General features: G+C 46.0%; 1 protein-coding gene across 2 annotated transcripts in view; it reads left to right on the forward strand.

Moving 5' to 3' along the window:
* The window catches only part of fgf13a (fibroblast growth factor 13a), a 755468-nt gene that overhangs the window by 14466 nt on the left and 723926 nt on the right, over positions 1-17076 (forward strand). For both annotated transcript variants that reach the window (XM_070882897.1, XM_070882899.1), the window contains exon 2: positions 428-671. In XM_070882897.1, the coding sequence (XP_070738998.1) occupies positions 623-671 (49 nt within the window). In that variant the 5' untranslated portion in view covers positions 428-622. The remainder of the gene's footprint in view (positions 1-427; positions 672-17076) is intronic.

A 17076-nucleotide genomic window follows, 5' to 3' on the forward strand; every position in this document is an offset into this window, starting at 1 on the left:
GTGCAGGCTGGACTTTAAGGAGCCGAGTTGCCCCTCACACCATCACCACCAAACAAAGGGCGGAACTAAGGTGAGCAAATCATAGAAGGGGAAATAATCTCTTAAAGATGGCGTGTTGAATACAAAATGTAGCAAGTGAGAGAGAGAGAGAGAGAGAGATGCACCCTGTCTTGTTAATCGCAGGCAATTTTCTTTGCGGTGCTTTCTGAAGAATGTATAATTGTTGTTGCGAGCATGTTGGATGCATTTGGGGAGTGGGTTTGAGAGTGTCCTGGGGATGGACTGTGTCATTCTTACCCCACCCTGGGAGGGTCATCACAGTGTGACGAGGGCAATGAACGTCACTGGGTTGTTTATTGGGGGGGTCCAGAGATGATGGAGAGGTCTGTGTGATTCACATCACCATTATTACTCTCTGTTCCTACAGGTCTGCCCGGATACACAATAAATCCCAAGCAGAGCGAGAGAGGGAGATACACACACACACAGCAGGAGCCGGAGATAGATCCGTGTCTGCCAGCAATTGTTTACCACCTTCGCCTCGACAGCCTTTGGATTGGTTCCATCCTCAAATCCCTCTTCCCAAAACTCGTTTAGGGATCACACATCCAAACTGGGATCTATGAGCGGAAAAGCCAGCAAACCAAAGGAAGAAAAGGATGCATCCAAAGGTAAGCGAGAGTTGCATGTAAAGGGAAGGTGGGTGGGGTGAGGGTTGAGGGATGTCCCTCCCTCAGAGGGGCTCTCGATATTCCTGTTCCCCTCACACACACACACACACACACAGAGGATTGCCCCAATCGGGCTCCCATTGAGCGAGATGCTCCATGTCTTGTTGGCGATGCTGGTGGCAGGGAGGGAGAGGTTGGGCTCAGTCCGGAGGGGCACGGTGTGGGGTCCACCATCTCTCCCCATCAGCTGCCTGTGGCCATTTACTGCAGGGAAAGGATGGACCGAGCGCCTGAAACTGCATCTGGGAAGCTGATGCTTAAAGAGAGTCCCCCATCTCAACCAAAGCACTTTGCTTCCAAGTTGCCCGCCTGTCTCTCTCGGCGAACACTCGCTTTGTTTCCCCTTTTCAAACTAGCTTCTTGAAAAACTCTCCCCGGGCACAGGGCACTGTCACATTTAACAGGCAGCGAAGGATTCATATTGCAATATTGAACCGGCTTCACGCCGGGGCTAAACTCGGTGTGAATCGGAGTCGGGTTTAAATGTATCTGCAGACTGAAGTGGAGCGAGTCCCACAACAATCCGGCTCGACTCTGCATTTCTAAATCTGGTTTTAAGTGTGCTGAGGAAGTTCCCTCCGGGCATATGCTATTCAGTAAACAGCTGGAACTCCCCCCTGCAGCTCTCTCTGACTGTGACCTCCTGGGATATACCCTCTCCTGGTGTCAATATCACGCCGCCACCGATTGTCCTGAGCAGGGACAGTGGCCAGGGTACAAGCGTACAGCGCTGGCTGGGACCCACACTGCAGCTGATCGTGTAACAGGCAGCTGCAATATAACTGCGGCTTGGGGCACTGTCCTCGCTCTCCCCCGGGGGTAGATGAGAACCTGTCTGCAGGCTTCACATCCAACTTCCCTGGAGTTTCAATGAGCTGGGGGTGTAGGCAGTATTGGCAGCAGCTGGCATACGAAATGCCATGTTTGGCTCTGCATTTACAAGATGTGTAATTGCCAGAAGAGGGTGGAATTGAAGCTAAGCTGATCGCCTCCCAAATGACCTAATTGTCCAATTGAGGCCAGTTTGAACCATTGCAGGCAGCTGGTGACATCCCCACAATGCACAGCTGGGCTGAGTTGAAATTGAGCTGAATGATCAGAATTGGAGGAGATTTTGCAAACAGCTCTAAAATGCCAAGTGGCCCAGGCTGATAGCGAATGCACTGTTGCAGAGCCTAGAGCAAACTTCATCCGTAAAGGTGGCGATAGTTGCGAGTGATGGCAGCTCACTAAACCACAGTGGGGTGATGGGTTCGGTGGCTGACTGACCGGATGAAATTGTTGCGGGTGTGTGTAAGGAGTTGTGCCCCTTTATAAGGCAGCACTTGCTTCCTTTTATAATTGGCGCTAGCAGTACTGCAACCAATATATAAAAGGTGCACCTTGTGGCGATTATTTCTTAACTCGCGTGTTGGGCACATTCCAATTACAGCAACAACAATTCCAATCTGATCAAACAACTTTCGTCCATTGTTATGGACAGTTGGCCCTTCAGTGAGAATTTTCTAGAAGCAGATGTGAATTTTCAGCCCCGAATAATAGCACATCGCAAGGTGAATAGGCACGCCATAGTTTGCAATACAGGATTCTGTCTGAAAGAAGGACATTTAGAAAATCATAATGCAATCAAGCAGAGTCAGGTTTTATGAAAAGGAAATCATGTTTGACAAATTTGCTGGAATTCGTCGAGGATGTAACCAACAGGGTGGATAAGGGGGAACCAGTGGATTTGGTGTATTTGGATTTCCAGAAGGCATTCGATAAGGTGCCACATAAGAGGTTACTGCACAAAATAAAAGTTCACAGGGTTAGGGGTTATATATTAGTGTAGATAGAAGATTGGCTAACTAACAGAAAGCAGAGAGTCGGGATAAATGTGCCATTTTCCAGTTGGCAATTTGTAACTAGTGGGATGCCACAGGGATCGGTGCTGGAGCCCCAACTATTTACAATCTATATTAATGACTTGGATATAGGGGATGAGTGTAATGTAGCCAAGTTTTCTGATAATACAACGATGGGTGGGAAAGCAAATTGTGAGGAGGACACAAAGAATCTGCAAAGGGATATAGACAGGCTAAGTGAGTGGGCAAAAATTTGGCAGATGAAATATAATGTGGGAAAATGTGAGGTTATCCACTTTGGTAGGAAAAATAACAAAGCAAATTATTATTTAAGTGAAGAGAGATTACAAAATGCTGGGGATCCTTGTGCATGAAACACAAAAAGTTAGCATGCAGGTACAGCAAGTAATCAGGAAGGCAAATGGAATATTTGCCTTTATTGCAAGGGAACTGGAGTAGAAAAGTAGGGAAGTCTTGCTACAACTGTACAGGGCATTGGTAAGGTCACACCTGGAGTACTGCATGCAGTTTTGGTCTCCATATTTAAGGAGGGATATACTTGCATTGGAGGCAGTTCAGAGAAGGTTCACGAAGTTGATTCCTGAGATGAAGGAGTTGTCATATGAAGAAAGGTTGAGCAGGTTTGGCCTTTACTCTTTGGAGTTTGGAAGAATGAAGGTGATCTTATTGAAACTTATAAGATTCCGAGGGGGCTTGACAGGGCAGATGCAGAGAGGATGTTTCTCCTCGTGAAGGAATCTAGAACTAGGAGGCATAGTTTCAGAATAAGGGGTCAAAATTGATGCAATATTCTGAAGCCCACTTTTGCTCTCCCCCCATGAAATGAAATGTACAAATATTCCACTATCTTGGACCAATTGTGCATTTAGATCACTTTGTTCGACATTTTGTGTAGTCCTTATTTCACCTGGCAATTGAAAATATAACTTGTGTATGTTTCAGTTGCAAGTTTTTCAGATTTAAAAAGAAAATTGACAAAGACTAGAGATGCAGAAACTAACCATCCTTTAAGAACTAAGTCCAAAGTCCAAAGCTTCCAGGAAGAGTTCGTAAGTGATACCACATCTAATATTTGCTGACCTGTCTCCAGTAGACTTCCCTGGAAATCTGTTAGCATGAAAACGGAGATGAGAAGGAATTTCTTCTCTCAGAGGGTCGTGAATCTTTGGAATTCTCTTCCCCAGAGAGTGGTGGAGGCTGGGTCAGTGAATATATTTAAGGTGGCGATAGACAGAATTTTGAATGATATGGGAGTCAAGGGTTATGGGAAACGGGCAGGGAAGTGGAGTTGAAGCCAGGATCAGATCAGCCATGATCTTATTGAATGGCGGAGCAGGCTCGAGGGGCCGAATGGCCGACTCCTGCTCCTATTTCTTATGTTCTTATGTAAGTGTGCTCCCATATATTTACATATAATATTAAACTTTGGACCAATAACAGCGCACCAGTGTTTATGTGAACCATGTTTATTTCCCTTCCATTCGCAGACTGTCTACACACCAATTCTTGGATAACCAATAAAACAAATTGTGTGTGTTAAGTATGGAAGAACTCCACAAGACTGAGTACTGTGAGCTAAAACTGATGTGGCCTTAGTCTCTTTAATACAACTCCAGAGTGCCTAAGCAGCATGGCAGACAACCTTTTATACTCCCTTGTACTTGGGCCTCCAACAGTTGCGCCCTCTGGTGGCAAGTCTTACACAGTTACAATGTTTACATACATAACAGTATGCGTGCCTAAAATATAGAGTCCGTGAAGCTATTCTTAGTGACAATTTCCCTGACTGGTAGTGTAAGCTCATCCATAAATATGCATTGGCCCTTCTTATTGCTGGTGCTTCCACTGTAATCATTATCTGCTACAACCAAATGCACCATAGACAGCAGGGACTATTTATAGAGAAACAGAAATAAGACATTCTCAGTTACTCTGCAATAGTTAAGACAGTTTGATTAGATTCACACACAAGTAGACAATCGCGGATGCAGGAAATCTGAAATAAATACAGTAAATGCTGGAAATACTCAACAGGTCAGGCAGCATCTGTGGAGAGAGAAACAGAGTTAATGTTTCAGATCGATGACCTTTCATCAGAACTCACTGATTACACTAGATTCTTGCTGCCTCTCTTCCTTTCTCTTTGTCTGCCTCCTTCCCTTCAAACTCTTCCTCCCTTCTGTCCTGCCACATTCTCTTTTCCCACTCGCCTAGTTATCCTTCTTTCTCTCTCTCTCTCTCTCTCTCTCTCTCTCTATTTAAATGCTAATTGTTATGAGTACTATCTTAAGAATATTCAGCACATTTTGGGTAAGATACCATGACCCTAAATCTATGGGTCTGGAAGAGAGCATAAGTCCGAATTTCAGTCAGTGTGTGGGATGGAATTTGGGTCAGATCCCAGCCTCATTGGAACGGGACCTTTAAATTCTAGTGGGGTCTGTGGAGGGGGTCTGAGTGAGTCCTCTGCAGGCCTTGGCAATACTCAGGGGGAAAGTTTGAGAGAGATCCCAGGGATATGTTGACATCAGTAATGGGTAAGGTGCTTGAGGGAATCATTAGAGATGCAATATATGAATGCTTGTATAGAGGGGGACATATTGACTTCAGAGAGTTGTTAACCTGTGGAATTCTCCACTGCAGAGAGTTGTTGATGCCAGTTCATTGGATATATTCAAGAGGGAGTTAGATTTGGCCCTTATGGCTAAAGGGATCAAGGGGTATGGAGAGAAAGCAGGAAAGGGGTAATGAGGTGAATGATCAGCCATGATCTTATTGAATGGTGGTGCAGGCTCGAAGGGCCGAATGGCCTACTCCTGCACCTATTTTCTATGTTTCATAAAACTGTCATCTCTTTACAAATCTAATTGTATTTTTTCAAGAAGTTACAAAGTTGGTGGATGAGCAAAGTCCAGTAGACATTGTTTATTTAGATTTCAAAAAGACTTTTGGTATAGTATCACACAAAAGGCTTCTCTTTAAGATGGAAACCTCTGGTATTAGTGATAATACGCCCTGCCCACATGCATATTCAGACAAAGCAAAATACTGCAGATGCTGCAATCTGAAATAAAAACAGACAATGCTGGAAATACTCAGTGGGTCAGGCAGCATTTGTGGAGAGAGAAACAGAGTTAATGTTTCAGGTCGCTGACCCTTCATCAGAAAGTTGGATGCAGAACTGCTGGAAGGACACAGGCAAAGCAATGAAAGATGGATGTGGATCTGTTTGGAGACCGGTCACCAGTGGTGTCCCACAGGGATCAGTCTTGGGACCGTTGCTTTTTACTATTTTAATTAATGATCTGGTTTCAGGGGTTGGGGGCCCGATTTGCAAATTTGCAGATGATACCAAGATCTGTGCGAGTGCCAGAACTGTAGAAGAGGCTCGTCTGCTTCAGGCAGATCTTAATGTGTTGGGAGACTGGACTCAAGACTGGAAAATTACGTATAACTTGGATAAGTGCAGTGTTATGATTGTGGGAAGGGCAAATGCTCAACATTCAGACACCCTCCAGGGAAAGGCATTAAAGATGTTGGAGATAGAAACATAGAAAATAGGTGCAGGAGTAGGCCATTCAGCCCTTCGAGTTTGCATCACCATTCAATAAGATCATGGTTGATCATTCCCTTTCCTGCTTTCTCTCCATACCCCTTGATCCCCTTAGCCGTAAGGGCCATATCTAACTCCCTCTTGACTATATCCAATGAACTGGCATCAACAACTCTCTGCAGCATGGAATTCCACAGGTTAACAACTCTCTGAGTGAAGAAGTTTCTCCTCATCTCAGTCCTAAATGGCCTGCCCTTTATCCTAAGACTGTGTCCCCTGGTTCTGGACTTCCCCAACATCTGGAACATTCTACCCGCATCTAACCTGTCCCGTCCCGTCAGAATCTTATATGCTTCTATGAGATCCCCTCTCATCCTTCTAAACTCCAATGTATAAAGGTTCAGTTGATCCAGTTTCTCCTCATATGTCAGTCCTGCCATCCCAGGAATCAGTCTGATGAATCTTCGCTGCACTCCCTCAATAGCAAGAACGTTCTTCCTCAGATTAGGAGACCAAAACTGAACACAATATTCCAGGTGAGGCCTCACCAATGCCCTGTACAACTGCAGTAAGACCTCCCTGCCCCTATACTCAAATTCCCTAGCTATGAAAGCCAACATACCATTTTCCTTCTTCACCGCCTGCTGTACCTGTATGCCAACTTTCAATGACTGATGAACCATGACACCCAGGTCTCGTTGCACCTCCCCTTTTCCTAATCTGCCACCATTCAGATAATATTCTGTCTTCGCGTTTTTGCCCTCACATTTATCCACATTATACTGCATCTGTCATGCATTTGCCCACTCACCTAACCTGTCCAAGTCACCCTGCAGCCTCCTAGCATCCCCCTCACAGCTCACACCACCACCCAGTTTAGTGTCATCTGCAAACTTGGAGATATTACACTCAATTCCTTCATCCAAATCATTGATGTATATTGTAAAGAGTTGGGGTCCTAGCACTGAGCCCTGCGACACTCCACTAGTCACTGCCTGCCATTCTGAAAAGGACCCGTTAATCCCGACTCTCTGCTTTCTGTCTGCCAACCAGTTCTCTATCCACGTCAGTATATTACCCCCAATACCATGTGCTTTGATTTTGCACACCAAACTCTTGTGTGGGACCTTGTCAAAAGCCTTTTGAAAGTCCAAATACACCACATCCACTGGTTCTCCCTTGTCCACGCTACTTATTACATCCTCAAAAAATTCCAGAAGATTTGTCAAGCATGATTTCTCCTTCATAAATCCATGCTGACTTGGACCGATCCTGTCACTGCTTTCCAAATGCGCTGCTATTTCATCCTTAATAATTCATTCCAACATTTTTCCCACTGCTGAAGTCAGGCTAACTGGTCTATAATTACCCATTTTTTCTCTCCCCTTTTTAAAAAGTGGTTTTACATTAGCTACCCTCCAGTCCATGGGAACTGATCTGGAGTCGATAGACTGATGGAAAATGATCACCAATGCATCCACTATTTCTAGGGCCACTTCCTTAAGTACTCTGGGATGCAGACTGTCAGGCCCCAGAGATTTATCGGCCTTTAATCCCATCAATTTCCCCAACACAATTTCCCGCCTAATAAGGATATCCTTCAGTTCTTCCTTCTCACTAGACCTTCGGTCTCCTAGTATTTCCGGAAAGTTATTTGTGTCTTCCTTAGTGAAGACAGAACCAAAGTATTTGTTCAATTGGTCTGCCATTTCTTTGTTCTCCATTATAAATTATAAAAGAGATTTGGGCATTCTAGTGCATACGTCCTTAAAGGTACATGAGCAATGCCGTACAGCGATAGCAAGAGCAAATAGGGTTTGGGGTGTATCCATGGGACAATTGAGAATGAGACGAGGCGTACTATCTTCTCCTTGTACAACACCTTGGTCAGGCTGCACTTGGAATACTGTGTCTGGTTTTGGTGCTCTCAATGTGGCTCATTGGGCAGCACCCTCGCCTCTGAGTCGGAAGGTTGTGGGTTCAAACCCCATACCAGAGTCCTGAGCACAAAAATCTGGGCTAGCACTCCAGTGCAGCGCTGAGGGAGTGCTGCACTGTCAGAGGTTCTGTCTTTCAGATGAGACGTTAAACCGAGGCCCTGTCTGCCCTCTCAGGTGGACGTAAAAGATTCCATGGCACTATTTCTAAGAAGAGCGGGGGAGTTCTCCCCAGTGTCCTGGCCAATATTTATCGCTCAATCAACATGACTAAAAAACAGATTATCTGCTCAATATCACATTGCTGTTTGTGGGAGCTTGCTGTGCATAAATTGGCTGCTGTGTTTCCCACATTACAACAGCGACTACACTTCAAAAGAACTTCATTGGCTGTAAAGCACTTTAGGACATCCGGTGGTCATGAAAGGCGCTATAGAAATGCAAGTCTTTCTTTTGCATGAGATGATGCTTTGGAAAGGGTGCAGAGAATGGTCACTAGACTAATTCCGAGTCTAAAATATTTTAGTTATCAAAAAAGATTAAAGAGTTGTGACTCTACACTTTAGAGAAGCGTGGATTTGAGGTGATCTAATTGAGGTTTATCAGATGATGAAGGAAATAGATTGTGTTCCGGTTGACAGTTTGTCACAATAGGTTAAAGAGGACCAGGGGGTCACAATTTTAAGCTGTACAAGGCTGGATCTATGTTAGATGTCAGGAGGTGGATCTTTTCCCAGAGGACAGTGAACCCCTGGAACAGGCTGCCGTCTTGTACGGTCGAAGCTGTTTCACTGAATTCCTTCAAGCGAGAGTTGGACCGGTTTCTGTTGGGGAGGAGATCACCTCTTACTGAGGGTAGGAATTCAGGGCCAGAGCGATCTCCTGGACTAGTTTTGATCGCCTAGATGGGTCAGAGAAATTTCCCAGATTTCTTTCCCCCAAATTGTCCGAGGTTTTTAATGATTTTTCGCCTCTCCCAGGAGATCTCATTGTTTGGGGTGGGGTGCAGTGTGTATATGTTGTGATACACAGGGTATCACAATTGTGTGGGACCGGCTCGATGGTCTTTAGCATCTTTTCCTTTCGCATGTTTGTATGTAAGTTACTCCCTTGAAAGGCCTCGGTGGAACTCAGGACAGTTGAGGTCTGGTGCGAGAACCTTTTGAGGGCTTTTACGGGCTCCAAACATGTACTGGATCTGAGCAAGATTGGTTCTCCCTCGAGGTACAGTAGCTCCAGCTGAAGAGTTTGGTAAAAGTACATTTTTGGCCCATTTAGGGTTTCAGAGGATTCCATTCTGCTTCACCCCTTCCCTATCTCTGTAACCTCCTCCAGACCCTACACCCCTGCCTATCTCTGTAACCTCCTCTAGCCCTATACCTCTCCCTATCTCTGTAACCTCCTCCAGCCTTACACCCCTCCCTATCTCTGTAATCTCCTCCAGCCCCTACATCCCTCCTTATCTCTGTAACCTCCTCCAGCTCCTACACCCCTCTCTATCTCTTTAACCTCCTCCAGCCCCTACACCCCTCCCTATCTCTGTAACCTCCTCTAGCCCTATACCTCTCCCTATCTCTGTAACCTCCTCCAGCCTTACACCCCTCCCTATCTCTGTAACCTCCTCCAGCCCCTACATCCCTCCTTATCTCTGTAACCTCCTCCAGCCCCTACACCCCTCCCTATCTCTGTAACCCCCTCCCGCCCTACACCCCTCCCTATTTCTGTAACCTCCTCCAGTCCCTACACCCCTCCCTATCTCTGTAACCCCCTCCCGCCCTACATCCCTCCCTATTTCTGTAACCTCCTCCAGTCCCTACACCCCTCCGAGATGTCTGCGCTCCTCCAAATCTGTGCTCTTGCGCGTCCCCGATTATAATCGCTCCACCATTGACGGCCGTGCCTTCAGCTGCCTGCGCCCTAAGCTCTGGAATTTCCTCCCTAAACCTCTCCGCCACTCTACCTCTCTCTCCTCCTTTAAGTCACTCCTTAAAACTTACCTCTTTGGCCAAACTTTTGGTCACCTGTCCTAATATCGCCTTATGTGTCTCGGTGTCAAAATTGATCTGATAACGCTCCTGTGAAGCACCTTGGGACGTTTCACTATGTTAACGGTGCTATATTAATATAAGTTGTTGCAGTTGTAAATATTTTCATTGACTATAATCTTAATATTATCCCATCCATTTCACTTGTGTGATCTTCCGAAACTGTGAAGGGTTTAAGAGATTATAGCTAAGCTGTTTCAGTTTCTTAAGACCATCTCTGTTTGAGTTGGTTTGGAGTATTAAAGCTAAAGTTGTAGAATCATCGAATCTTTCAGCACAGGAGGCCATTCGGTCCATCGTGCCTGTGCCGGCTCTGTGAAAGAGTGATCCCATTAGTTCCAATTCCCATGCTCTTTCCCCATGACCCTGCAAGTTTTTCCTTATCAAGTATTTATCCAATTCCACCACTCTTTCAGGCAGTGCATTGCCGATCACAATGATCCAGATTTTAGTTTTTTGCCTGAATGAATTATAGCCGTGCCCACAGAGCAAAGAGTACATCCTGGAGATGCTCAGCAGGTCAGGCAGCATCTGTGGCTGGAACGGACATGTCAAGCTTTCAAGTGTGGACCTACACCCAACTCGTTGCCTTATCTGTTCTCTCCACCGGCACTGACAATCCTTGCACACTTCGACTGACCTCCTATAGGATCACAGAAATATTACAACAGAGGAGGCCATTTGGCCCATCGTGTCTGTGCCGGTCGAAAAAGCTATCCAGCCTAATCGCACTTTCCAGCTCTTGGTCCGTAGCCCTGTAGGTTACGGCTCTTTAAGTGCACATCCAAGTACTTTTTAAATGTGGTGAGGGTTTTTGCCTCTACCACCCTTTCAGGCAGTGAGTTCCAGAACCCCACCGCCCTCTGGGTGAAAAAATGTTTCCTCATCTCCCCTCTGATCCTTCTACCAATTACTTTAAATCTATGCCCCCTGGTAATTGACCCCTCTGCTACGGGAAATAAGTCTTTCCCATCCACTCTGTCCATGCCCCTCATAATTTTATACACCTCAATCAGGTCTCCCCTCAGCCTCCTCTGTTCCATAGAAAACAACCCCAGCCTATCCAATCTTTCCTCATAGCTAAAATTCTTTAGTCCTGGCAACATCCTCGTAAATTTCCTCTGCACCCTCTCTATTGCAATCGCATCTTTCTTGTAATGTGGTGACCAGAACTGCACGCAGTACTCCAGCTGTGGCCTTGTATTCTGTGCCTCGGTTAATAAAGGAAAGCATTCCATTTGCCTTTTTAACCACCCTATTGACCTGTCCTGCTACCTTTAAGAATCTGAGGACCTGCACTCCAAGCTCCCTCTGTTCCTCCACACCTCTCGGTATCCTTCCATTTATTATGTATTCGCTTGCCTTGTTGCATCTCCCCAAATGCATTACCTCACATTTCTGCTGACCTATATTTTGCGCAGACCACTCACATCCCCAGCCCCACAGGCAGACATTTAACAGAATGAGTTTCACCGATGTCCTAAAATATGATAGGCTGGCATGCTTCCAAAGATTGTAAATCCCAGCCTTGTAGTCATTGAACAACTAGCTGGAAGTACCACTGTGCGAAGGAAGGAGATGCAGAGGGGGTTAGGATGATGGGCAGGTGTTGAACATGCAAACAGGGTGGGGAGAACCTGGAGCAACCACAAAGCAATGGGGAGATAAACGGAGGCAGACAGATACGGAGAGGCCAAAGGGCTTTGCAGTGGAGGAGCTTGAAGATGCGGAGAGGGAAGTTTCAGAGCAGGTGCTTGGGATCACGATGAAAGGAAGGGTCAGAGGCAGACCGTGTATGGGAATATTTATTTGAATGCATTCTCGGGATGCGGGCGTCGCTGGCAAGAGCTGTTTTTATTTGCCCATCCTCTAGTTGCCCTGAGAAGGTGGTGGTGGGCCAGCACCTTCTTGTACAACAACAACAACTTGTATTTATATAGCGCCTTTAACATAGTAAAACGTCCCAAGGCGCTTCACAGGAGTATTATAAGACAAAAACAACAATTTGACACTTAGCCAAATCAGAAGAAATTGCAGCAGATGAATAAAAGCTTGGTCAAAGAAGTAGGTTTTAAGGACCGTCTTAAAGGAGGAAAAAGAAGTGGAGAGGCGGAGAGGTTTAGGGAGGGAGTTCCAGAGCTTGGGACCCAGGCAGCTGAAGGCATGGCCACCAATGGTTGAGCGATTTATAATCAGGGATGCTCAAGGGCAGAATTGGAGGAGCGCAGATATTCTTCTTGAACTGCTTCAGTCCATGAGGTTTTGTGGCCGTTAGATGTGGCCCTTATGGCTAAAGGGATCAAGGGGTATGGAGAGAAAGCAGGAATGGGGTACTGAAGTTGCATGATCAGCCATGATCATATTGAATGGTGGTGCAGGCTCGAAGGGCCGAATGGCCTACTCCTGCACCTAGTTTCTATGTTTCTATGTTGCGCTTTGATACAATTAAATGGCTTGCAGGTTTACTTCAGAGAACTGCTATAAGCTTCCAGACTGGGGAAGGATGACAGGTTGCCTTCTCTAAAGGACATTAGTGAACTAGTTGGGTTTTTACAACAATCTGACAAACTCTTGGTTTCCTACTAATACCATCTTTCAATTCCAGATTTTCATGTCACGGTGGGATTTGAACTCTGGTTTGCACTGGGTAATTAATCCAAGCCCAGTTCAGTAATGTAACCAGCGCAATTGTGCAAAGTCTTTGGGTTTGGAGAGACAGGGAGGGCAGCTTCCATATCTCAGAGCACGTCGGGACTTGCAAATATTGTGAGTGGGGGGTGGATCATGCAGATAGGAGTGAGACAAAAGAATTGCCCATCCCATTGAATTGTCATCAATTTTAAAATAAAGAAAACAAGCTGTAGATCCCGGGAGGAGCCGTCTTGTCAAACTTTGTCAATTTCAGATTCCGGCTATGCCAGAACCAAAATGACTAAATGTCTGTAACCGAGTGGTTGATTTCATTTGTTCTTCATCTGCACCGTATGTGTTAGAGACAGAGAGAAGAAAGACCGACTGCTCGTGAGAGAGTGCGAGCGAGAGATGGCGAGGGGGTGGGAGACAGTCTGGGTATTTGGGAGTATGAGCGAGACAGGCTCTGCGTGAGAGAGAGATGGAAGGACAATGGGTGCCTGTCTGTGAGAGATGGAGAGGAAATATGGGTGTCGTTTTAACTTTTTATCTCGAGCGATAAATGGGCGATCGTGAATCAGCCGGTCACTCTATACCTCTCCTGATGCTGGTTTTCGTTGACATTCACGGAAAATAAATTTGGGCGAGGTGTAAGGTGGGCCGACAGTCTGCGATCGACCATCTTTGCCCGGTGCTAAAAGTTAAAATGGCCGCCTTTCTGTGTGAGGATTGAGATCGCGATTGGAGTAGAATGGGGTGAAAGTCACTTTACAGTTACATAAAGCTGTGTGAGACACAATCTGGAATACTGTGTTCAGTTCTGGGCATCTCACCTCAGGGAAGATATATTGACCCTGAATTCACTAGAATAAGACCAGGGCTAGAAGGCGTTAACTATGAGGACAGGTTGCATAGACTGGGCTTGTATTCCCTCGAGTATAGATTAAGGGGTGATCTAATTCAACTGTTTAAGATGATTATAGGATTTGATAGGGTCAGGCTGTTCAGGGGTGATGTCAGGGAGCATTTCTTCACACACAGGGCAGTGGGAATCTGGAACTCTCTCCCCCCAAAAAGCTGTTGAGGCTGGGAGTCAATTGCAAATTTCAAAACTGAGATTGATGGATTTTTGTTTGGTAAGGGTATTAAGGGTAACAGAACCAAGGCGGGTAAATTGAGTTGTGATAGAGATCAGCCATGATCTAAATGAGTGGAGGAACAGGCTCAAGGGGCCGAATGGCCTCCTGCTGCTCCTATGTTCCTGTTGTCTTGAACAAAATGCTGGGAACAAGCAGCAGGTCGATCAGCGTCTGTCGAGAAAAGACGGGTTAGTGTCTGTGTGTCAGGCCTTGCTGTCAGAACTGAACACTGACACAGTACTCTGGAAGAGTCAGCAAGAAGCTGCTCGTTGGTGGTTAATCTTTATATAATAGTGGGGATGAAAGGAGCCTCTCGCACTGCTGAAAGCAATTGTTAGCTGAGCGGCACCTACCTGTAGCTTGAGAGCTATAGATTACATGCAGCGATCACTGACATCAGTGTTATGTCTGACACAGCTGCCAGCTCTTTATTGTACAAACATAGTGATCCGCTCAGGATGGCAGGCTCGAGAAGAATGTTTAAGCAGTAGTTGCTCATTGTGTCAAAATGCAAGCTGTTCCATTGGCCAAAATGCTTATAATTCTTCTATATTTACGCAGCATGCTCTGATGAAGAATCACCATGTTTTAATATATTAAAATCTTGAAAGACCCATCAGCGATATAATTGCACAGATATTTATTCAAATATAATGTTTGGAATTTTTTGTTTTTGAGTCCATACAACTGTGCACCACCACTCTGAGAATTACTGGGCTCATGACCCGGGACCAGAGATTTAAAGCAATTGGTGGCAGGATTAGAGGGGAGATGAGGAGAACTTTTTTCACCCAGAGGGTGGTGGGGGTCTGGAACTCACTGCCTGAAAGGGTGGTAGAGGCAGAAACCGTCATTGTATAAAAAAAATACTTGGATGGGCACTTGAAGTGCCGTAACCCGCAGGGCTACGGATCTAGAGCTGGAAAGTGGGATTAGGCTGGATAGCTCTTTTTTGAAGGGCTGAATGGCCTCCTTCTGTGCCGTAAATCTCTATGATTCTATGGTTTTAACTCTTGCCGATAATGTAAAATGGGGAATATTGGATTCGACGCTCGTGGTACACCTTAGGAAATTCGGGAGCAGGAAATAACGGATATCGGATTCGATATCGCTTCTTCGTCAAGATATAAATTTACCCCCAATTTAAATTCTGTAATCTAGTATCAGCTGTGGCTCCGTGGGTAGCATTCTTACCCCCTCAGAAGGTTGTGGGTTCAAGCCCCACAACAGAGACTTGATTTTGAGCACAAAATCTAGACTGATGCTCCGGTGCAATACCGAGGGAGTGCTGCACTGTCAGACGTTAAACCGAGGCCCCATCTGCCCTCTCAAGTGGACGCAAAAGAGCCCACGGCACTATTTCAAAGAAGGTCTCCCCGGTACCCTGGCCAATATTTATCCCTCAACCAACATCACTAAAATGGTTCATCTGGTCATTGTCACATTGCTGTTTGTGGGAGCTTGCTGTGCGCAGATTGGCTGCCATGTTTCCCACATTACAACAATGACAACACTTTGAAAATACTTCATTGGCTGTAAAGGGCTTTGGCAGTCCTGAGGTCATGAAAGATGCTATATAAATGCACATTTTTTTCCAATACCTTCACCGAAACCCTCGAAGTGTTAAATTATTTGATAAAGACTGCATTTAGTTACTTTTTGCAAAATGCCTACTTCAATCATTTAGTGTTTTGGTCCAGAACTCGTTAGTTTAGTATGAATTTAATAGAGCAAGGATGTGTAAAATGCACCTGCAATCATTTATTCTTAATTACTCATTTCAGTCATTAACTGAAAATAGGAGCAGTAGTTGGCCATTCGGCCCTTCGAGACTGCACCGCCATTCAATATGATCATGGCTGATCCTCTATCTCATTAACAGTGTCATTTGCTGCAATCCTATTACAGAAATCTCAACAGTAACATTTTGGGTCAAATATGGCTGTGTCTCCAGCGATTCTGCAATTTAAAATGAACATCATCATCATCATAGGCAGTCCCGCGAAGCAAGGATGACTTGCTTCCACACCAAAAAAGGATGAGTTCACAGGTGTTTCAATGAAGGACCTAATATTCCAGATCCCGAACTACATCATGAAGGGTGCATGGATTTTTTTAATGTGGGATGGCCGTTGCACACCAGCCACCACACGGGCTTGACAGAGCTAGGTCTTGGTCCAGTGGCAAGGATTACCCAAAACAACTGGAGACCAGCTCTGTTGCACGGACCTAGTGCGCACACATAGCGCAGTGTGGACTGGCTCGTGCTGCCCCTGGGCCCCTGGCCCCGAACTCATGCCTCTCCTGGGCCCTGATCACGCCCCTCCACAGTCTCTCGCTGTATCTGTCCACGCTCTAGTCACCGTCCTGAACCTTGATAATGTAACTTTTCGCTGTCGTCGCCCTCCTGCACCAGCTCGCGCTACTCCCTGAAGTAGTACGCCCCCACGCTGCTCCCCGAGGCCCCCACGCCACTTTTAGGGCCCTGACCTGCCGCTGGTGTTCTCATGCAGGTCATGAACATAAGAGAATGAGGAATATGGAAAAGGTCAATTGGTCCATCTCGTGTGTCCCCTCTAGTCGTGGTGCAACTGGGCATCATGAACCGCAACATTTCCCCCAACCCCATAATCTCCTGGGAGGGGCAAACCTAACCCACGGAAAAACTCTCGACCAATTCAGGGAGAGAAAATGTCTGGGAAAGTCCTCTCTGACCCCTGAAAGCAATCGCGAGGAGTTCCAGGAGATATCAGTGGCCATGAGACATCCCCCAGTCACCCGCCTACGTTCTGTACACTATGACGTTCGACTGCCACCCATCAGGTTGTCCAGCTACTTTGCGAAGCGTGCAGTGAATTGGCACTTGCGCCACGAGCCAACGACTTATTCCAACTGTGTAAAATAAAAACCTTCTGACATCTGACCTAGTTCTGAGCTTGCATAACTTCTATACGCATCCCCTTGTTCTCCCTGACCTAATTCAAATAATCATACACACACGGACACAGTCTAACCCTTTCATTATTTGCTCAGTGTCATCGTGGCTCCGTGGCAGCAGTATCTCCCCTCTGACACAGAAGGTCAAGGGTTCGAGTCCCACTCCAGAGACTTGAGCATAAGTCTAGGCTGACTCTCCCAGTGCGCGGCACTGTCGGAGATGCCGCCTTTTGGATGA

Source organism: Pristiophorus japonicus, chromosome 6, assembly GCF_044704955.1.
Source record: "Pristiophorus japonicus isolate sPriJap1 chromosome 6, sPriJap1.hap1, whole genome shotgun sequence".
Lineage (NCBI taxonomy): Eukaryota > Metazoa > Chordata > Chondrichthyes > Pristiophoridae > Pristiophorus > Pristiophorus japonicus.